Source organism: Pelobates fuscus, chromosome 5 (genome assembly GCF_036172605.1).
Source record: "Pelobates fuscus isolate aPelFus1 chromosome 5, aPelFus1.pri, whole genome shotgun sequence".
Lineage (NCBI taxonomy): Eukaryota > Metazoa > Chordata > Amphibia > Anura > Pelobatidae > Pelobates > Pelobates fuscus.
Genome location: NC_086321.1, coordinates 111,664,380 through 111,687,118, shown reverse-complemented (window position 1 = coordinate 111,687,118; position 22,739 = coordinate 111,664,380). Strand labels below are relative to the sequence as shown.

At 42.8% G+C, this 22,739-nt stretch overlaps 1 protein-coding gene across 1 annotated transcript; it reads left to right on the top strand.

Annotated features, from left to right (window-relative positions):
• Positions 1–271: 271 nt before the first annotated feature.
• On the top strand, positions 272–22,351 carry SPMIP10 (sperm microtubule inner protein 10). Its single transcript, XM_063456950.1, has 3 exons — positions 272–682; positions 16,568–16,676; positions 22,000–22,351. Exons 1-3 carry the CDS (start codon positions 555–557, stop codon positions 22,213–22,215), a joined length of 453 nt encoding a protein of 150 aa, XP_063313020.1. The 5' UTR covers positions 272–554; the 3' UTR covers positions 22,216–22,351.
• The last annotated feature ends 388 nt before the right edge of the window (positions 22,352–22,739 follow it).

The following is a 22,739-nucleotide window of genomic DNA, read 5'->3' as shown; positions in this document are numbered from 1 at the left end:
TTCAGGAGCAAATCCTGCATTAAAATTGTTGAAGGAATGATACACGACCAGAGAACAGATACACTGATGGGTGCAAGAGAGACAGGTACTGTAGAATTTACAAAGTGAGAGAAAACACATTCTTTTGTACGTCACATGAGCTACGGAATCACCATGCAGTTACAAAACATACTGTGTAGACATGTTTGCAGATCTTAGCAACAGTAACTATGTACATGGAGGTTGGTCTAGAATCTCTACTGTAATGTAACAATCACAAACACTGAAAACCAACAAAGGAGAGGAGAATACACAAGAGAAAATAACAGAGCTTGAAGGGGAAATTAAAAGTGTTAAATCTAGCTAATTACAGAATAAATAGTAATCAGGCTGCTAAAGACACCTGGAAAATCTGAAAACATTGAGTAAGAGCACAGAAAGAAAGGAGGGCAAGAAAACGTATCACCTTGGAGAATTAATTTAAGAAAGGATAATTTGGCTGTCAGAAACAATGATGTTATAGATAAGTAGCTGACATCACAAGCAAGTGACCAACAATAAATATATCTATCTTAATGAACGGACACATGGACAAAGCACAATCATCAAAAACTGACCATCGCTATGTTTGCAAAGAGCCAAGAAAAACTACTCAAGTACATGGCACTCTGAAAACTGTTGGAACCATCACTGACATTAATGGGTAAATGAGACTTATTTCATACTATCACTTTCTCTAATGTTTTATTTGTCTTGAGGTCCTAGAGACACTTTTGCCCTTTACCTTCCCCCTAACCCTTCCCAGGATAATTTTCCCCCAAGACTCCTGGTAAAACACTTGATTTCAATAATAACAGCCATGTATTCATTTAGACTTGACATTTATATAGGGTTGTGTGCAACCCTTAATATAAAAGTTAACTATTCCGATTTACTCTGTTTACCACTAGTGGCTTCTACCTCTCTCAATGTTGTATTTTGATGTTTTGTAGTTTTTTTTTCTCCTAAAAAGGTGAATGAGTTTCAAAGGCTTTCTATCTGATGACCAGGAGTATGCTTCCCAATGCTTTGGGCACACTTCTGGCACTCAGAGGGTTAAATGTTCAAAATGGTTAAAAGCATTAATGCTACCAATAAAGTAACTCAGATTCTTCTGAACCTTTACCTATCACTAGTAATACACTTATCAGCCACAACAGTAAAACCACTGACAGGTGGAGTGAAAAACATTTTTTATATTGTTACAATGGCAGAGCATCTCCAAAACGGCAAGTCTTGTGGTGTGTTACTGGTATGCACTGGTTAGTACCTACCAAAAGTGGTGCCAGGAAGGACAACTGGTGGATCGACCTCAGGGTCATGGGTGCCCATGGCTCATTAATGCACATGGAGAGTGAAGGCGATCCCATCTGGCCCGATCACATAGAAGAGCTACTGTAGCTCAAATTGCTGAAAAACTTGCGGTCCATGATAAAAAGGTGTCAGAACACACAGTTTCAGAACACACAGTGCATCACAGTTTGCTGTCCAGTCATGGACCGTCGGTGACCCCTGTACACCGACGAAAGCACCTTCAATCCGGACATGAGCGTCCGTACTGGAACATGGAGCAATAGAAGAAGGTTGCCTGATCTGATAAATCACGTCTTCTTTTAGATCAGGTGGATGGCTGGGTGTGTATGCATCACTTACCTGGAGGAGAGATGGCATTAGGGTGCATAATGGAAAGAAGGAAGATCAACTGAGGCAGCGTTATGCTTGGAAACCTTGAGTCCTGACAGTCATATAACTGCTACTTTGACGCGTAACGCCTACCTATAGATTGTTGCAAACCACATATAGCCTTTCATGGCATTGGTGTTTCCTGCAGGATAATGCAACCTGCCACACTGCAAAATTTGTTCAGTTCAAATTTCCCAGATCTCAGTCTGATTGAGCATCTGTGGACTGTGCTGGAACAACAAATCCGATCCATCAAGGCCCCACCTGGCAACTTGCAGGACTTAAAGGATCTGCTTCTACTGTCTTGGTGCCAGATACCAGAGGACACGTTCAGAGGTCTTGTGGAGTTTGTCTCGACGCATTAAGAAGTAGATCTGGGGGGCAGAGCCAAGCTACTGAACTGAATGGTTGCATGTCTGCTGTGCTCCAGGCATCAAAGGCCTATATTATCGATATATACAACTTCCACCCCAAATCAAGCTACCCCAACTGGACCCCCAGATTGGCCCCAGCACCATGGGTAGGTAAAACAGAAGGTGGATAAGCCGAAAATGGGTATGAGCATCGGCGATATGTGGCGGCAGGCACTTGGCGCTTTACTACCTAAGATTGCCTCTTACATGGGAGAGAGTTCCGACTTCTCGGATGACCAAGCGCTGGAGCCCGATGACCTCCACTTGCCTACCCCACGGGAGCCATCTCTGACTCAGGCACCTGTTGTCTCCAAACTTCGTACCCAGACAGGGAACATTGCTACCCCAAGACCTAGACTACTTCCCCCACTGTAAGCAAACCGCAGCACACCTATAGTCCCAAGACCAGGGGTCTGCAAACAACCCCTCCCCCTCGGGTCAGAGGGTAATCACCACACCACTAGGACAGATAGAGAAATAGAGGCTCCATACTCAGAGGGATACCGCAAATCACTACAACTTAGCTTACTACTCCACTGTAAATCCAATGTTCACTCTAGTACACACACACTTACATATCTTAGATTAATCTCCTAATGTCTAACATCGACAGGCATAGCCTTTATCTTGTTTTTGTTCTCTTACTTTGAGTTGCTAGTATTTGCTGTTGTGGCAGTACCAGCATGCATGTACCTTTTGTGCACATCAAAAGAAAAGAAAAAAAAAAGTAGATCTGGGTGGGATCAGTCTTATATGCAAAAGGTATAGGTTCCCTTAGTAAGCAAAAATATGTTGAGACCAGAGCAGGAACTAACCAAAGGGCAAGCTACTGAGTTTCTCTAAGCTCTATTTTTGTTCCATTGTATTTGCTTTGGGTCTCCCTAAGTTAAAAGGGTGATCCAGATGTGGACCCTATGCTCAGTGTGCCTAGAGGGGTGTCAACTACACATTGATGAGGCCCAAAGAAGGCTGAAATTATAGTTCAGGTTTGCTGTATCCTTCATGCAAAAGGAACTTGCTAGCATATCGGTTCTGGACTGTCCTTATGGTTGGGATCAGTCTAATATGTAAGTGGTATAGGTTTCCTTTGTAACGGCACAGGTGAGCAAAAGCATGTTGAGATCTCAGCGGGGATTAACCCAGAGCGAGTTTCTCTAAGCTTTTGCCGTTAGAGTTTTCATGTTCTCTGTTTTATAAGAGCTGTTTTGGCAGCACAAGGGGTACCTACAGAATATTAGGCTGTTTTTTGTTGTTGTGGCTGATCAATGTATGTTTTGATTTACATGTTTTTTCCCCTCATCAATTTATATTTATATATATTTGTTTACGCTTGCTTCTTCAGGAGTGAGACAAAGTGAAGCTAAAAAAATTACATGATCACTCCTATCTGTTGGAAATGTCTCTTCTCTGGAATTTACATCATTGAATTAAACATCTGAAAATCACTTATAACATGCATTAACCTTTCTTTTAACAAAATGCCCAATTTTCTTAAAACATTTTATTAAAGGAACACTATAGTGTCCTGAATAGAAATTTGTTTCTGACACTATAGTCCTAAAGTGGCTGTTTAGGTAGGGTTACCATATCCACCATGCTTTCAGGGACACATATCACGTACAGTTGCAAGAAAAAGTATGTGAACCCTTTGGAATGATATTGTAATGTATACTTGGATTAATATATGGAACACAACTGCAGATAGCTGATGGAGGTTTTATTTAATGAATTAAATTGGAGAGAATGTACTAAATAGTACAGATACTGTAGCTTTAAATATTTGGAAGTTGTTAATCGGTTAAATGGAGCAAGCAGCAGAAGATATGCAATAGAGTAGCAAGAGGCAATTAATTAGTCCATGGAAGAGACTATCTATTCAGAGCAATAATATTTTTTGTAAGTTGCAATAGTATTTGTTAGTTTGTAGCAATAGAGAGTCAAGTAGAGTTGCAAGCAGGCAGAATCCAAAAATGAACTAAGAGTAATACTTAGCTAATTAGTAGGAGATAGTTCCAGACTTGTTTTTAGCGTTTTCTCCCGAAAGAGAGAGAGTTTCTTAGGAAGTAAGAGCAGGTCCGTGATACAATCCGTGGTCGAGGAGAGGAGAAGGTGAGTCAACGATTTCCAGTCAGGGTCCGGTACACGTAACAGTAAGTGAAATAATTCTAGCCGGGTTTCAGGTTCGAGGGTAAGCCTTTCAAAAATCCAGCGTTTTGAATCTGGCGCAGTCTCCCTATGTAGCGTGGGGAGATCGTGTCAGAGAAGGGGGCGTGGTGGAGCTCCGTCTACCCATGGTAGCGGTAATGCCAGGAGGTAGGACATGACAGATATGGATTTCTGCACAAATTGGTCATAAAATGTGATCTGATCATTATCTAAGTCACAACAATAGACAATCACAGTCTGCTTAAACTAATAACACACACAGAATGAAATGTTGCCATGTTTTTATTGAACACACCATGTAAACATTCACAGTGCAGGTGGAAAAAGTATGTGAACCCTTTGATTTAATAACTGGTTCAACCTTCTTTGGCAGCAATAACTTCAACCAAACGTTTCCTGTAGTTGCAGATCAGACGTGCACAACGGTCAGGAGTAATTCTTGACCATTCCTCTTTACAGAATTGTTTCAGTTCAGCAATATTCTTGGAATGTCTGGTGTGAATCGCTTTCTTGAAGTCATGCCGCAGCATCTCAATCGGGTTGAGGTCAGGACTCTGACTGGGCCACTTCAGAAGGCGTATTTTCTTCTGTTTAAGCCATTCTGTTGTTGATTTACTTCTATGCTTTGGGTCATTGTCCTGTTGCAACACCCATCTTCTGTTGAGCTTCAGCTGGTAGACAGATGGCCTTAAGTTCTCCTGCAAAATGTCTTGATAAACTTGGGAATTAATTTTTCCTTCGATGATAGCAATCCGTCCAGGCCTTGACGCAACAAAGCAGCCCCAAACCATGATGCCCCCACCGCCATACTTAACAGTTGGGACGAGGTTTTGATGTTGGTGTGCTGTGCCTCTTTTTCACCACACATAGTGTTGTGTGTTTCTTCCAAACAACTCAACTTTGGTTTCATCTGTCCACAGAATATTTTGCCAGTACTGCTGTGCAAACTGTAAACATGCAGCAATGTTTTGTTTGGACAGCAGTGGCTTCCTCTGTGAAATCCATTCTTGTTTAGTGTTTTACCTACGTATTGTAGATTCGCTAACAGGGATGTTAGCAATTGCCATTGACTTTTGTAAGTCTTTAGCTGACACTCTAGGATTCTTCTTCACCTCATTGAGCAGTCTGCGCTGTGCTCTTGCAGTCATCTTTACAGGACGGCCACTCCTAGGGAGAGTAGCAGCAGTGCTGAACTTTCTCCATTTATAGACAATTTGTCTTACCGTGGACTGATGAACAGCAAGGCTTTTGGAGATTCTTTTATAACCCTTTCCAGCTTTATGCAAGTCAACAATTCTTAATCGTAGGTCTTCTGAGAGCTCTTTTGTGCGTGGCATCATTCACATCTGGCAATGCTTCTTGTGAAAAGCAAACCCAGAACTGGTGTGTGTGTTTTTATAGGGCAGGGCAGCTGTAACCAACACCTCCAATCTCCAATCTCATCTCATTGATTGGACTCCAGTTGGCTGACATCTCACTCCAATTAGCTCTTGGAGATGTCATTAGTCTAGGGGTTCACATACTTTTTCCACCTGCACTGTGAATGTTTACATGGTGTGTTCAATAAAAACATGGCAACATTTCATTCTTTCTCTGTTATTAGTTTAAGCAGACTGTGATTGTCTATTGTTGTGACTTAGATTATGATCAGATAACATTTTATGACCAAATTGTGCAGAAATCCATATCATTCCAAAGGGTTCACATACTTTTTCTTGCAACTGTATATATATTGATGATGAAAAGGGTTGCCCTGTAGTATGTAGAATTCAGAATAAGATGCATAATATTAAGTAATTAGGCGATGCCGAATTATGCATAATACGCATTATATATACTGCAGGCAACCCTTTTCATGCGGTTACATAAATGACAACATTTTGTTTACTCCGATCGCAGTAAAAAAGTGATTTAACTCACCTTTTATCCTATGCTGCTCCGGTTTTGCGCCATTCTTGCTGCAGCTGGCTCCGCCTTCATGGCTGAGATCATCAATCTTGATAATCTCATCTAATCCAATGTTTTCCCATAGGAAAACATTGGGAGGCTATTGCACATGCACTGCTAAAGCCACGCTGTGCCAATCAGCATCTCCTCATAGAGATGGATTGATCAATGCATCTCTATGGGGAACCTTCAGTGCATCCACTGAGATAGCACTTCTAGTGGCCATCTGAGTGAATGCAACTAGAAGTGTTCCTAGGCAGCAATATTATTCTTCTTTTCCTTTCTGTACCCCAAAAACCAATAAAAATTGTCAAATTGAAAAAAAGGAAAGAAAGACCGTGTTTGCCGTGCTGACAATTCAGTTTCTGCCCAGAACCACTACATTCAGCTGTGGTGGTTCTACTGATCATAGTGTACCTTTAAAGAGTTAGCAGATGACATTGTAATCCAGTTCAGACAAGACAAGGTCAGTGCAAATGAAACATAATTTAAATTCTCGTCTTGTTAGTATGTTTTCTTGATGCCAATGTAGAGGACTGAGCTTTTAACTTTAATTGACAGGGAGCTAAAATAGAGGCACCCAGTCGCTGCATGAAGATCTGTTGATTTCTAAATATAATTTTGTTTTTCATACATTACAAATATATATGTTTTAAATATTGGGATAAGTAAACATGATATTCAAAATCCCGGTTAGTGACAGGTCCAATTTAAACATCAGCATTTTCATCTTGGTATAAAATTATTAGCAAAAATTTTGAGCTGTTTTGCTTTTCACATTGTGGTGGAATCTCGGTAAAAATAAATTTAGTAGGCCGAGATTACCACGTGGCATGTGTACGTGCATATGCTGACGTATCGATCAGTTGGTTGCACGAGGCAAGATACGATCAGTAGTGTACGGAGCATGTGCAAGAATACAGGATGTAGTATTCCCCTCCTCCATTGTGCTGGACAGGCCATGCGGTCAAGCAGGAAGTTAATTCTTATTTGTATTGATTGGTCAAGAGAATGTGCGGGTGGAGCTTAATATGGGAGGAGTTATGTGCCTATATAAGGAGCCTGCACTATTGTCCGGGGCTCAGAACTTGTTGTATTTTGGTGACATTAGTCCCTCTGAGTCCCGATCGGTGAACCGAATAAAGAATCTCTTCCTTCCTGAAGAAACCTGTGTCCATCTCTCTGTGCTTGGCTTCCGTCAGTTTCTCCGGTATCATTTGGTGCATTGGCCGGGAAGCTCATCGTTCAACGGTAGCTGAGAGGCAGAGGCGTGAGACGGTCTATCTTTGCCCACGTTCTCTACGGCTGCACCCCTGAACTTCTGCGTGGACCTCCCTTCGTCTCGGCGCCACTGGTCTGTTGTCCAGGAGATCATCGGCCTTTACGTAAGAAGTGCTGGGGTGTCCCCGTCGATGAGTGTGAACTCAGGTTCAGGAACGAGGAGGTAAGACAACTGCTGTTTTAGACGGCGGACCCACTAGGGGTATACCGATTGTGCGGTAGGCCCATAAGGGGTTTAAATCTGTGTATGGAATCTGCCCCCTCTGTCGGAGGGAAGGAGCGAAGGCGCACCGCTCAATCGAACGCTCTTTAGTAAGACCGTTTGATTTGGTTTGGAGTCAGGCGGGGTTCTGTGTAAATAGCCCTAGCCGGACACCGGTGTCTTGTCTAGACTAGCGTTCTAGGGTGTATATTTTGTTTGCTAGGTCGGAGGGACCGGGAGACTAAGCGGCGTCTGTGTAAATTCGGTCCGCTAGATCTCAACCTATCTTGGCTAAGTGGGAAGGCGTGTAAATTTGGAACCCACTAGACTTTTGATAGAGTAGATAGACTAAGAGGGTTCTGTTGTAAATTCCGCCCTCTAGTTCGCTATATGTGGTGCTTGGGCAGTGTGGCTAACCAAAACGGATGTAGATAGTTTTAGGTAGTCCTTTCAAGGTACTGGCCAATAGTTTAGTTGGGATTGTATATGTGTTAAAGATTGTTAGTAAAGTGTATATCTTGTTAGATAGCGCGAGCTCAGCCGTCTAGCGAGAGTGTGTTGCTGTATCATAGTGCACGGTACCATAACCCTGTATATTTACTGACACTGTATATAAGTACTAATCATTGTCGTCTATTGCATGTTTAACACCATAACCACTAATAATTGTATTGTGACCTTAAATTGTGCTTTGACCTATGCTAACCGTACTGTAACCGCTAATTGTAAAAGACGATGTTACTGGGGTGTGTTATAGACGGGTAATTCATATATAGAGAATTATAGCGTGGGTGACTGTATAGTTTCGCCAAAGGGCATAATATTGATTATTCTAGTGACTGGTGTAACAGCTGTGTGTGTACGGGAATTCCCTGAGTGTTTATTGTGTTATTGTGTACGTTTCACTTGGTAACCGTACCACGTGGTGCTGTTGCCGAAGGAAACGGGTGTGACTGTTGAATAGAACGTGTGCATAGTATTCGTTGTCAACGACGCTCCATTGATAAGTATGGGCGCGTCGGAGTCGACGATTTTGGATCCCTTAGGTTGTATGGTAAAGAATTTTAAGAAGGGATTTAAAACATGTGATTTTGGGGTTAAAATGTCTCCTGTACGTTTGGTCACTTTGTGCACTAGGGAGTGGCCTACTTTGGTTGCGGCATGGCCGCCACGTAGCAGTTTGGATCCAACTCTGGTACAGCGTGTACACGTGGCTGTATCAGGTAGGCCTGAACTTTACGGACAGTTTCCATATATTGATTGTTGGAGACAGGCCGTAAACGACTCGCCAAGATGGATTCGGATATGCCACGAGGAGCAATGTCGCCTCATGGTGGCCAGGACTTGTTTGTCCACTAGGATTATGGTTAGGCCCATTTTGGACACGCCCCCTGAGTCCGAGATCCCTTTGCCGCCCCCTTACTTCCCTTTAGGAGGAAGTGGTACGAGTACAGGAAGCTCTACATCCCTTCCCCCATTGCCCCATCCACTTCCTCCTCCAGTGCAGAATCCACCCCCCCTCGTATTAAACCTTCCCTTCCGGAACCAACCCCCGTTAGATCTGAATATCCTGATTTGGCGCCACTTCAAACTTCCGGTCAAGCGTCTTCTAGCTCGGCTCGGAATATTTTATTCACCGACCTTTCCCAAAATCAAGCTCCCACATCCTCATGCCTTACCACCCCCCGACTGGAACCTCTAACCGATGCCCCTTCACGTAGCCCTATACTAACCCGACAACTGACCGGTACCCAACGACCCAAACATTACCAGATGCCTCTTCGTCTGAATCCTGGGTCAGCCTATCTCGATGCCGCAGGTCAAATGGTATATGCTGACCCAGTCTTCGTATATGTCCCGTTCACGACTACCGATCTCTTGAATTGGAAGACCCACAATTCCTCGTACACTGAGAAACCACAAGCTATGACCGATCTGTTCACCTCGATAGTTCAGACACATAATCCGACATGGGCTGATTGCCAGCAGTTATTAATGACATTGTTCAATAATGAGGAAAGGACTAGGATTAACCAAGCGGCCATTAAAGCGCTAGAGGATGAAGCCCGTGCTTTAAATCAAGCCAATCCAGCAGCATGGGCCGCAACACATTACCCTAACACCGATCCCGACTGGAATGTTAATGGCGCAGATATGGTTCAACTAAAAGCCTATAGAGACGCTATAATTGCTGGCATGAAAGCCGGAGGGAAGAAAGCTATTAATATGTCGAAGACAGTTGAGGTGATTCAGAAATGTGATGAATCGCCCAGTGTCTTTTATGACCGATTATTGGAGGCATACCGCTTGTATACCCCCTTTAATCCGGAAGACGCTGATAATTCCCGAATGGTAAACTCCGCCTTTGTCAGCCAAGCTTACGGAGATATTAAGCGCAAGCTACAGAAGTTAGAAGGGTTCGCAGGTATGTCTATAACCCAACTAATGGAGGTAGCGAATAAGGTGTACATGAACAGGGAAACAGAGACAAAGAAAGAGGAAGAGCGCAAGATGCGTAGAAAGGCAGATATGCTAGCGGTAGCGATCGCAGGCGTAGATAGACGGGGCCCAGATAGAGGCGATAGTAAGTGGAATGAGGAACCCCTGAGTAGAAATCAGTGCGCATATTGTAGGGAAGAAGGGCATTGGAGAAGTGAGTGTCCTCGAAGGGAACAGTATGAGAGAGACAGACATAGGACAGGTTATGGAAACTTTAGAGGCAGAGCGAGAGGTAGAGGAGGCCCCGGAGGGAGCAATGGTAATAGAGGAAGTAATGGGAACAGAGGAAGTGTAAGGGAAGATAGGTACTATCCAGCAGCGCAAAGGTCCCGCGATAGAGAAGGTAGGGACTTTGTAGGATTGGCTGACACGGTCATGGAGGACTATTGATACCGACCGGGCTCCATCCCCCTTGGTCGAGCGGAGCCTATGGTCGATGTATCAATAGGGGGAAAAAGGAGTGCGTTCATGATCGACACTGATGCTGAACATTCGGTGGTGACTAACCTAGTTGCTCCTCCATCTGGAAGAACTATTACTGTAATAGGAGCAACTGGAAGAAGTGCTGCAAAACCGGTTCTTAAAAGTCGACTCTGTACATTGGGAGGCCACGTAGTAAAACATCAATTCCTTTACATGCCTGAATGTCCAGTCCAATTGCTGGGACGTGATATGCTATCCAAATTACAAGCGCAGATTACGTTCCTACCAAATGGAACAACATCCTTAAAGTTTAATGGACCTTCAGGTATTATGACATTATCCGTACCAAAGGAAGAAGAGTGGCGACTTTATACAGCGTTGACTAGCCAAAACCCTAGGAGTGATGAATCCTTATTCAACATACCAGGAGTTTGGGCAGAGAACAACCCACCAGGACTGGCCCGCAATATTCCACCTATTAAAATCGAACTAAAACTTGGGGTTTATCCAGTGAGCCTACGGCAATATCACATCCCGCAGAAGGCAGAATTGATAGCACTGACACGAGCGTTACAATTGGCTGAAGGTTTAAGAGTGAACATCTACACGGACTCCAAGTATGCGTTTTTAACCACCCATGCCCACGGAGCTTTGTATAAAGAAAGAGGACTATTGAATTCAGAAGGCAAAGAAATCAAGTACGCAGCTGAAATCCTACAACTACTGGAAGCAGTGTGGGAGCTGAAAGAAGTCGGTATTATACATTGTTGAGCGCATCTGAGAGGAGATGGTGATGTAACCAAAGGAAATCGGATGGCAGATAGTGCAGCTAAGCGTGCTGCTGAATCAGGAAGACAGGAATATGTGGAGCATATAGCTGCTCTTATACCAACTCCACTGTCTCAATGGACTCCAGTTTATACAGCTCAAGAAGAGGAGTGGTTAAAGACTGAACCTGGAAAGTATTTGGAGAACAAATGGTATCAGTTAGAAGATGGAAGAATAGTCATTCCAGCATCACTAGCGGTAGAAATTGTCCAAAACTATCATAACGGGACACATTCTGGGAGAGACAGTACAGAAGAATCTCTCAGAAAACATTTCTACATACCAAGATTGTCCAACTTGACTCAGGCCATTGTACAAAGATGTGTAACGTGTGCTAAAAATAATGCAAGGCAAGGACCAGTAAAGCCACCAGGAGTCCAGTTTATGGGGGGACTCCCCATGTCCGATCTACAAATTGACTATACAGTAATGCCTAAATCTGGTGGACATCGCTACCTACTGGTAGTTGTGTGCACCTATTCAGGCTGGGTAGAAGCATGTCCTACTCGTACAGAAAAAGCAGGAGAAGTTGTGAGATTCCTGCTACGAGAAATAATACCCCGATATGGACTACCCTGCTCTATAGGATCGGACAATGGTCCAGCTTTTGTTCATCAGTGCCTACAACAACTGACTCATATGCTTGGTATAAAGTGGAGGCTTCATACGGCATATAGACCCCAGAGTTCTGCGATAAAAGTAGCCGAAGTGACTCCGTAGATACATCACTCCAGGGTTAAACCAGCAGCAGTCGATTCTTGGCAAGCTACAGCAGATCCAGAGAATCCCTGCAAGATCCGGTTAAAGCGCACGATTCAGTCGGAGTGACGAGGAACCTTGTGGATTACAAATTTTATTGTTTCAGAGATTGGTAAGTGAGTGAGAAGGCCATAATAAAGCCTGTCCGCTCACCAACGAGTGTATAAGTCAGGAAAAGTCTCGAAGGGACCCCTGTGAAGACGAGCAGAACTCCATTCCCTGCAGCCCTTACATCCTGGAAGCTGAGGTGCCATCGCACGGACGAAGACTGAGGATGACGACGAAAGATGTGTTTCTAATAATGTTTTTATATGTGTATTTTTATATTCAGGAAGGTAGAGGTACCGACACTCCTAGCTGTGAGGTATGCATTAAGACTACAAGAACAGGTAATCATATTTCCCAGACCCTAATTTGGCATTCGCAATACGAGGGTAAAGGAGATGTATCAAGATGTAGATACTTAAATATAGAATATAGTGTGTGCCATTTAGGAGTAGGAGAACCTAAGTGCTTCAGTCCAGAGTATCAACCCCGTACAATTTGGTTGACTCTCAGGAATGGAGATCCTCAGGGGACCCTAATTAACAAAACAGTATTAGAATCCGTATATTCTTCAGGTGTTCTGCTATTTGATGCGTGTAAAGCGATATCGAGTGGTAGAAAGCCGTGGAATGTATGTGGGGATCTTAGATGGGAGAGAACGTATGGGTCTAACGATAAATATATTTGTCCCAGTAGTAAAAATAAGTATGTGAGTCCTAGATGCCCAAATAGAGATTATAACTTTTGCCCATATTGGTCTTGTGTGGGGTGGGCAACTTGGGGACAGACAGCAGACAAGGACATGATTGTGACTAAGTTGCCTACCAATCCATACTGTAAGTCTATGGAATGCAATCCAATCCATATACTTATAAATAACCCTGACAAGTTCTTAGATAAATATGGTAATTTATTTGGGTTTCAAATATATGGGACGGGTTTAGACCCTGGGACAGTATTGTTTATAGGGATAGAGACTGATACGGTAACCTCCCAAACTCATCAGGTATACCATTCCTTTTATGAAGAGATGAGCATAGATAATAAGATCCCCCATAATGCTAAAAACCTGTTCATTGATTTAGCCGAAAGTATTGCCGGTAGTCTTAATGTTACCAACTGCTATGTGTGTGGAGGTACTAACATGGGAGACCAATGGCCTTGGGAAGCAAAGGAGGTAATGTCCGGTTCTGAGGCAGTTGACCAATTAATATCTACACAAGCCGATTATCATATGAGTGTTAGAGGTAAATCTGAGTGGAGATTAAAGACCTCCATCATAGGTTATGTTTGCATAGCGAGGAAAGGAATGATGTATAATACTTCTGTAGGAGAATTAACTTGTCTAGGGCAAAAAGCTTATGATGATGATACAAAGAATACAACTTGGTGGTCGGCTTCAAATGTCTCAGAACCATCTAACCCGTTTGCAAGATACGCCAATTTAAAGGACGTATGGTTTGATTTATCCATCACATCTAATTGGAGAGCCCCAGCAAATTTGTACTGGATCTGTGGTAAGAAAGCCTATTCGGAGTTGCCACAGGACTGGGAAGGGGCATGTGTGTTGGGTATGCTCAAACCATCCTTCTTCTTGTTACCTATCGAAACAGATGAGACTTTAGGTGTTAAAGTGTATGATGTGAATCATAGGAAGAAAAGGGGACCCATAGAGATAGGCGCCTGGGAAGATGATGAATGGCCTCCCCAGCGTATTATAGATTACTATGGGCCAGCCACGTGGGCAGAGGATGGTACCTTTGGTTATAGAACCCCAATTTATATGCTCAACCGTATTATAAGATTACAGGCAGTGGTTTAGATTATTACTAATGAGACCTCACAAGCGCTCAATCTTCTAGCGAAGCATAATACCAGGATGAGGACAGCAGTGTACCAAAATAGATTAGCCCTGGATTACCTATTGGCAGTAGAGGGAGGTGTATGTGGGAAGTTTAACCTGAGCAATTGCTGTCTTCAAATAGATGACGAAGGGCAAGCAATAGCTGAGCTTACTAGCCATATGGTTAAACTAGCGCATGTGCCTACTCAGGTATGGAAAGGGTACAATCCAAGTAGTTGGTTTGGTAGCTGGTATGAGTGGTTTGGAGGGCTTAAGGCATTGGTAGGTGGAGTCCTACTGATTTTAATGTTGTGTCTACTCCTGCCATGTCTTATACCCTTAGTAGTTAGGTCTGTGCAAAGCCTGATAGAAAATATAGCAGAGAGGAAGGCTGCTGCACAGATAATGGCAATTTATAAATATAAGGCTCTAGATCAGGGAGAATCAATGCAGGAAGATGAGTGTTGAAGATTCACATCATAGATAAGTCTGGTCTGGTTCATGGTAACTTGCGGTGTATGCAAACCAAGGTTAAGTGATGCCTCAAGTAATTGTGAAATATCAAGAGGCATCAAAGGGGGGAATGTGGTGGAATCTCAGTAAAAATAAATTTAGTAGGCCGAGATTACCACGTGGCATGTGTACGTGCATATGCTGACGTATCGATCAGTTGGTTGCACGAGGCAAGATACGATCAGTAGTGTACGGAGCATGTGCAAGAATACAGGATGTAGTATTCCCCTCCTCCATTGTGCTGGACAGGCCATGCGGTCAAGCAGGACGTTAATTCTTATTTGTATTGATTGGTCAAGAGAATGTGCGGGTGGAGCTTAATATGGGAGGAGTTATGTGCCTATATAAGGAGCCTGCACTATTGTCCGGGGCTCAGAACTTGTAGTATTTTGGTGACATTAGTCCCTCTGAGTCCCGATCGGTGAACCGAATAAAGAATCTCTTCCTTCCTGAGGAAACCTGTGTCCATCTCTCTGTGCTTGGCTTCCGTCAGTTTCTCCGGTATCAACATAAGTTGAACAAAGTTGAAATCTTGTATACTAAATGCATTGTAACATCCACCAATCCATCTATCCATCCACCAACCTCTGCACTTTACCATCACAATTCAGATCAACAGAATGTACGGTATTTAAAAGTCTCTCTTTTAGCACACACCAGTGGTTTCAACTGCCGCTTACTGCCCAAAGGATAGAACAGAATTTGCTGTTGCATGCTGCTGCACAAGGCCTACTGTTCCAATTCCGTGCCACTATCTAAACACAGTGCTTCTATTCAACTTATCGGATTATACTAATAAAACCTTTGTAGTGAATATCCTCAAAGCATATCTATACTCTTTACATTTTTCATAAGAGTGTGAAATTTGCCTTCAGTCACACATCTGCAGAACAAAACACATTGTCATGATCTGCTCTGCTCTGTTCTGATGTCTGGACTTGGCTTCTGGTATCCAGTACTCCTTTTACTATTCTTGTTTAGTATTTCTTAGTTTTTGGTTTTCTATTCTATGTCTGGTTTTCTTTATGCTGGGATTTCTGGGTTCATTCCTATAGTTCGTCCCTGGATTTCCCAGTCTCCAGGTTTCCTTTAAATGTTTGTTTTATGTGACACACCCATTTGTTTTCAGCTTTCATTATGTGTTAGAGTTCCTGCAGGCAGTTGCTTTCTGCTTCTGTCCTTTCTTGCAGGTAAGTACTATATATGTGTTCTGAATCTGTGGATGTTTTAGTATACATTAGGCAGTGTAGGACCTGCCAGATATGGGGTACATTGGCGTTGTTGGCAGGCTTATGCAATGTATGATCATATAGTGTGACTAAATCCCCATGATTTCCATATGTAGTACTTAGTTATTTCTCCTCTTGTTTTGCCTATGTTGTCTTGTTTTAGTTTGTATCCCCAGTCCATGTATAGTCCTGTCTAGTCATGCCCATGTTATGTTCATGTTTTCCTCATGTCTTGTGTATATGTTCTGGGTTTAGCTTGCTATCCTTCTCTGGTTCTGGGTTCTACTAGTTCTGTCTTGTTTTCATGTTTGGTGCCTATCTCTAGTCTTGAGTTGTTTCTAGTACTGGATACAATCTTGCTGCAGAGCCTCCCAATTCAGCTCCTGGGAGGTCTGCTAATTTCCTTGCTCCTAGTTCCTTGGATCCGCAGAAGCTGAATCAGGGTTCTGGTTGTGGCTGCACAAACGCTGGTGCTCAACACCAGGGGGCGTGCGGTTACCCTGCACCAGACCCTGCTAATCCACCTCCACGCTGAAGACTCCCACTTAACATCAGGCATATTGGGTCCCGGTCCATGCGCCGCCACCTGGACACTGTGTCTGGGTTCCGGGCACTGGACCGCCACCCTGACACACATATTCAGATACAGAAATAATAGCTTTGTCACAGTTCTTTCTCTACCTAATGTTTATGTCAATATATCTCTTTTTTTCTTCAGACTATCTCACTCGCATCTCGCTGAGTTCTCCAGAAAGCATCCACTCTTTCCAAAGCATTATGTAATGCCCTGGAAACAAGACATGACCAACAGGAAGCTAATTCTGAAGGTATGATTTAAAAAATAGTTTTAATAAATGTTTGTTCAGGTCATGTGGCTTGCAGCCTATTAATAAAAAATAAATGGTGATGGTTGGTTAAGGGCCTTGGTATGGATGGTTTGGAGGAGAGTCTAATTAGATGGCTCAATCTATAAGGCATAAGTGAAAAAAATAGGTTATGCAGGATTAAGCCCATAACTATGATTTGTGTGCTGCTAGGGCAGCGAAGTTTAAGGGACAATATTGTCACCAGAACAACTACAGCTTATTGTAGTTGTTCTGGTGAGTATAATCATTCCCTTCAGTCATTTTCATGCAAATGTGTTTGCATAGCCTCCTACGGACCTCAAATGGCCACTGGAGGTGCTTCCTGGTGCAGTACTGCCATTCAGCGTCTCCACGGTCTGCATGGAGATGCTGAATTTTCCTCATAGAGATGCATTGATGCAATGCATCTCTATGAAGCGGTACTCATTGGCCAAGCAGGCGCCGGCAGACCCTCATTAAGCTGGAAATAAGGTAAGGCATTTTACCTTTTAACGGGTAAAATACCTTAAGGGGGGGGGGGGGGGGTGGCGGGCAAGCCACTTAAATGCTATTTTTATGGTCAGGGATACATGTTTGTGTTTCTGATCCTATAGTGTTCCTTTAAGTATCCCTTTCTGGCGTCTCTGCATCTCAAAATAGAGTTAATGATGCCCAGCTGAAACCAATTGATTATCTGTTTAACAAGGATTTAGCACATACACTACACATGCATCCAAATAACTGTGAAAATGGGGCTGTATTAGCATATACAGGCATTGCATGTGCAAGGAATTTTGTGAGTTGGAATTGCCAATATATCACGGATATTCACCAGTACAATTGCTCTCTATTCGTCTTTGCACAAAAGTGCTGTCAGTCAAGACTTTGCTTGAGTTGGAATGACATTCACATAGCCATGGCACTGTCCATGTTATACATACTACAAATGAATGAAGAATATTCTTTAGGTTTGATGAAGACAAAGGACCTTGCAAAACATGCTCAGGAAACATTCCAAGTCAACATTGTAAGACATTTAAAATAAGTAAATTAGTTAATTTAACAGAATAATTAGTTAATTTAACAGAAACAATGAACACGAACAGTCTATACAATGTGCCTCTTTTTTATGAGTTTACAATTCTTGAAGAATGATTAGATAATTTTCTGTACTGACATAGCTGGTTGGAGGAAGGAGGGCAGTTTCTACATTTTATGGTAAATTTAACCACTTTTCTTTGTAAACTCTGGGGTTAACTTCTGCGGTGTCACACACCTTGTTACATACCACCGGTCTAGGGCACTCAGCTCAGAGCTTATGTGCCACCTTGCTAAGGGGGCGCCACACCCAGGTCTCTAGGTAGCAGGCCACATGGTCCGCATGGAGCCACTTTGCCGAACGCGGATAACGAAGGTCATCCGGGTTGAACGAGGGTTCGCCCAGCGGGTCCATTAGGGCTGTCCTCATGGCCGTGGGAGGATCAGCCCCAGGGTCTCCTCCCGTCATCCCCGCAGCGGCGAAGGTAAAGAGGCGACGACCCAATTCCCCATTATCATTCTCTGAGTCACTATTCCTGAGTCGGAGTCGCTCTCATTCTGTACTCTCGCACATTTCCATCGTGACGCCCGTTCTGCCCGGCGCAGAAAGGCTCTTTTGTGTTAATTGTACACACTTTTAGGGGCACCAAATAGTTTGGAACAAAGCCGAGGACATAGAGCCCGTAGCGGCAATAATGGCGTCGGTCACAGACATCTGTAGCGCCAAGGACTTCCACCCTGCAGGGATCAGGGTCCCCTGCCGAGGGGGGGGGGCAGCTGTAGATGGGGCATCACCCGACAGCAGTGGGGTATCCAACTCCCCGGGGGCAAATAGGCACCTTAGGCATGGTAAATAATAATTATGACCCACAAATGTACCAATACTGCACTATAGGGTAATAGAAATGCTGTAAGGAATAAAGTAATTAGTGAGGGTTAGTCACCCAAACTAGTACTCCAGAAGGGACAGAAGGGAGCTCACCAGGGCCCAGACCAGCAACTAGAGACATAAGGCAGAAAGAGGCTGGTACAGGCAGAAACCGGAAGGAAAACACAGTGAAAATCGCGAGATCGTGGCGAACAATCTGCGATACAAACTGAATTCGTCCCGCGACCAAGGTGCATTTGCATGCCAAAAGCGTCTATTAGGACAAATCCCGAAAATGTCCGCGAAAGCCACCGAACTATCGGGCACAAAAAAATAAATAAATGCAATGGGAGAGATACGAACAGGCGTTCGTATGCGAATGCCCAGCCCCAAAACGGCATGAAAAAGTACCTAAAGATGGCGCGAAACACTGCAAAAAGGGTGCCAAAACAGGCCCGGGATCCAGGTCAGCAGGCAGAGAGAAGTAGAAAACGGGAAATAAACAACCAAGCCTCAGAACAAGGAGAAAAAGGAGACAAAAGTGGATACACCACCCCAAGTGAAGATAGGGAAGAGAACCCCCCAGCTAGTCTGGGACCCCGGGCACAGAACCAATAAACACACAATAAACAGGAATAATAAACAGTGCTCTAAGGGAAACCCAAAGCTTAATTTAAACTAGAATCCCCAAACATACAATTAGAAATCCACCAAAATAAGTACAACTAAATCTGAAAAGACAAATAGATGGTAATTAACTGACTGTGGAGCAGCAAAAAAAAAGAGGAAGAGCTAAGGAAGGTGCTTACTATTATACTGGGGCTTTGTATGGGAGTGGCTTATATCACCATGTATACCACATTTTTCTTACTGTTTTTGTATTATTTGCTGCTATTGGTAGACAGTAAAGAAAGGGATATGCAATATGAGCCTTGTTATAAAATTGTATATAACCACAAGGTCAGTAAGACTGGACATGCCATTGATCCTTCGAGCTGGCCGAGGTTCATGTATGATAGAATGACAGAGTAAGAAAGACAAGCCAGAATATAGGGAGACCATAGATCAGATAAATGTTTAGACAAAGCTAATTCAACGTAACCCAAAATCAGAATCGCCAAATGGAAAGCCAGTTGAGTAAGACGGAGAATAACTAACTGTATAAACGTGCTATTGGATCAAGGAGAAACCACAGTTCACATTGAAACTTTCATATTTATATGTCGGGGCATTATTACGATAAGCACGCCACCAAAATGTGAGAGAGGCATTGAAAATGGCTTGAATCCGTGTCATTAACGTCATGCAAGAAGCCTTACAATAATTCTATATGCAAGTACCACGTGCTGAAATTTAGTATAACCATTAAACCTTTTCAGTGCTAGAACCATCAGGGTTATTCCCTAGAGCAAGCATGTCAAACATGCGGCCCACAATGCTTATTTTTGCGGCCCGGCTGCCCTGGGGTCGCTTTCAGCTGTGGCTACGACCAGCTGCAAGACAGGAAAAATACTTCCTGATACTTGCTCTACCAGCCACAAGAAGGCAAAGTGGCTGTGTGTCTGCTGAGCAGACCAGAGCAGCCACTCCCCCTTCCCTCCTGCTCGCAGTGCCACAGGAGTCTGTCCTGCTTCAGTAGGGCTGGAGCTGGAGGACGGGCAGCAAATCGTAAGGTAGGAGAAGAGGGGCTTGGGGGAGGGGGGGAAGTGTATTTATTTGAGGAAGGGAGGGGGCCAGTGTATTAGAGGGGTGGAGTGTGGGGAGGGGGCCAGTGTATTCAATTGGGGAGGGTGGCAGTGTATTAATGGGAGGGAGAGGGGCAGTGTATTAATGGGAGGGAAGGGGTAGTGTATTAATGGGAGGTAGGGGGCACTGTATTAATTTGGGGATGTCAGGGGGCCAGTGTATTTGAAGGAAGGAGGGGCCAGTGTATTTGAAGGAAGGAGGGGGCCAGTGTATTTGAAGGAAGGAGGGGGCAGTATATTTATTTATTTGAGTGAGGGAGGAGGCCAATATATTAGAGTGGTGGGGGGCAGTGTGTTAAATTAGGGGTAGGGAGGGCAGTGTATTCAATTAAAGCGGAGGGAGGAGGGGCAGTATATTAGATTAAGGGGCATTGTATTAGATTGGGTGAAGGGGGCAGTGTATAACAGTGGAGAGAGGGGGGGGGGCAATGTATTTGATTTGTGGGCAGTGTATTAGAATGGGTCTGCATTGAGGCGCTGAACGCCAATGGAGATGCTGATTGTCCGCGCAGCTTTTTGACACACATGCACAATAGCCTCCCAATGGGAAAGCATTGGATTGGCGGAGATCATCAAAATTGATGATCTCAGCCAAAGTTAAGAAAACACTCATAGAACTTCAAAATAAACAAGATAATGTAATTTGTTTTTGTTTTTTTACAGCTGTGCAACAGCATGCATTCACCATTTCAGTTCCATTACCAAACATTTCTTAATATGTCAAAGTAGTTGTATTGAAACATTGGCTATATGCAAATGTACGTCTCCTTAAAATAAATTCGCTCTTTTGTTTATTTTGAAGCTCTACGAGCGTGAGGACGTCCAGTGTTAGTTAGGTAACTTTTTTATACTGTACTTGTCTAAATAAACCTAAGTTTCTATGAAAACAGGCATTTTTGTTTTTTTGCGGCCCACATAAAGGAAAAACCTTGTTTATTTGGCCCAACTTAGCCTTTGAGTTTGACATGCTTGCCATTGAGTCTGAAATGTAAAAAATTGAGACTAGAATAGTACAACTTTAGCACAGCTTTAGCTGAGTTAGAAAACGTAAAAAAAAAATAATAGGAATCAAAAATTTTAATATAAATCATCTTTTTATCTATCCATTAAATAAAAGTAATAGTTCATTTGCAGGCTATATGACTAAAAGATAACTTTTATTATTTTTTTATTTATTTTAATTATACGTAATCTTGTAAAGACTCAATTAAGCAGGCTAATTACATATCTAGCTGTGCCATCCGCTAGTATATGGAAAATTGCCAATTTGTGCTTTTGGGAAAAAATGTAATCATATAATAAATTGTACAGCATTTTTTCATAATGGTCTTTTATTTTTCTATTACTGAAGCAGCATTTTTTTTTTTGTTTGAACCCCAAAATTGTTGGCCTCATTTAGTCTCAAATCAAAATTCATGGTCTTCAAAACCCATCCAAAAACCCATCACAGCCGTGTAATTCTTTTTCTTGGTTCCAGACATACTAAATAGCCTCATTAAAAATGCATTAACTCTTCATCCAGGGGTTCCCCCACACAACTGTCTACCGATGTGTGATAATGTATGTATGTTAATGTTGCCATGCCAACCAGAGTGTTCTGTGATATCCCATTCGTTAATGAATCAAAATGAACAAAGGTGACTTTCCCTTGCAGCATGCGAGGATGGCAGGGGTATACACAGGCGCTTGTGAGGATTCCCTGTTTGTGGAGAACAAAGAAAGGCTATGCCATGGGGAAGAACGCAAGAAAATAATGGAAAAGGTGAAAATCCCAGCAGAAAACTGGAGAACAAATGTTCCATTACATTCTCCTCTATCGAGGTATATTAGCTATATGGTCACTCAGAAAACTAGATTGCTGGAACAATAGTAAGATTACACCCTGCACTGCTCCCGCCATCTCTCAGGAACATTACATCCTATAATAAAATATAATGTAACATTAAAATGCCTTACAGTTTGTTTCCTTGTATTAATATAATTCAGTTATATTATGTTTAAATGAATTCGCTATTTAAAAATATTAAAAAGTATTTACAAAATAATTGCTTGGAAAGTTAATTTTTTTTAATATATGTAGATTGATGGGTGCTTTTGTTTTGTCATAGGGAGAATGCTCACTAATATAGTTATGTTATTTCATGATATATGGTAGGAGGACTCCTGTTTGAAAAGCTGCCATAACTCATAAAGATTTATTTTTAGACCGCTGCACAACTATTGATGAGGTTTTTCTTTTTTTGGGGGAGGGGTGGGGGACTACAGAAGATAAATTGAATGCCAAATACTAGTGATACACAAATGCCAACATATATCCTTGGGCAAGAAGTAGGGGGAAAAAAACAACAACAAACCGAAGCAATTCTAGTTTAAATTGATATTCTAGGCACTATA

Coding starts and splice junctions, on each gene's coding strand:
- SPMIP10 (XM_063456950.1), top strand. CDS start 555: ATGAACGGACACATGGACAAAGCACAATCATCAAAAACTGACCATCGC. Junction 683..16,567: donor ACCATCACTGACATTAATGG/GTAAATGAGACT, acceptor TTTTTTCTTCAG/ACTATCTCACTCGCATCTCG. Junction 16,677..21,999: donor ACAGGAAGCTAATTCTGAAG/GTATGATTTAAA, acceptor TTTCCCTTGCAG/CATGCGAGGATGGCAGGGGT.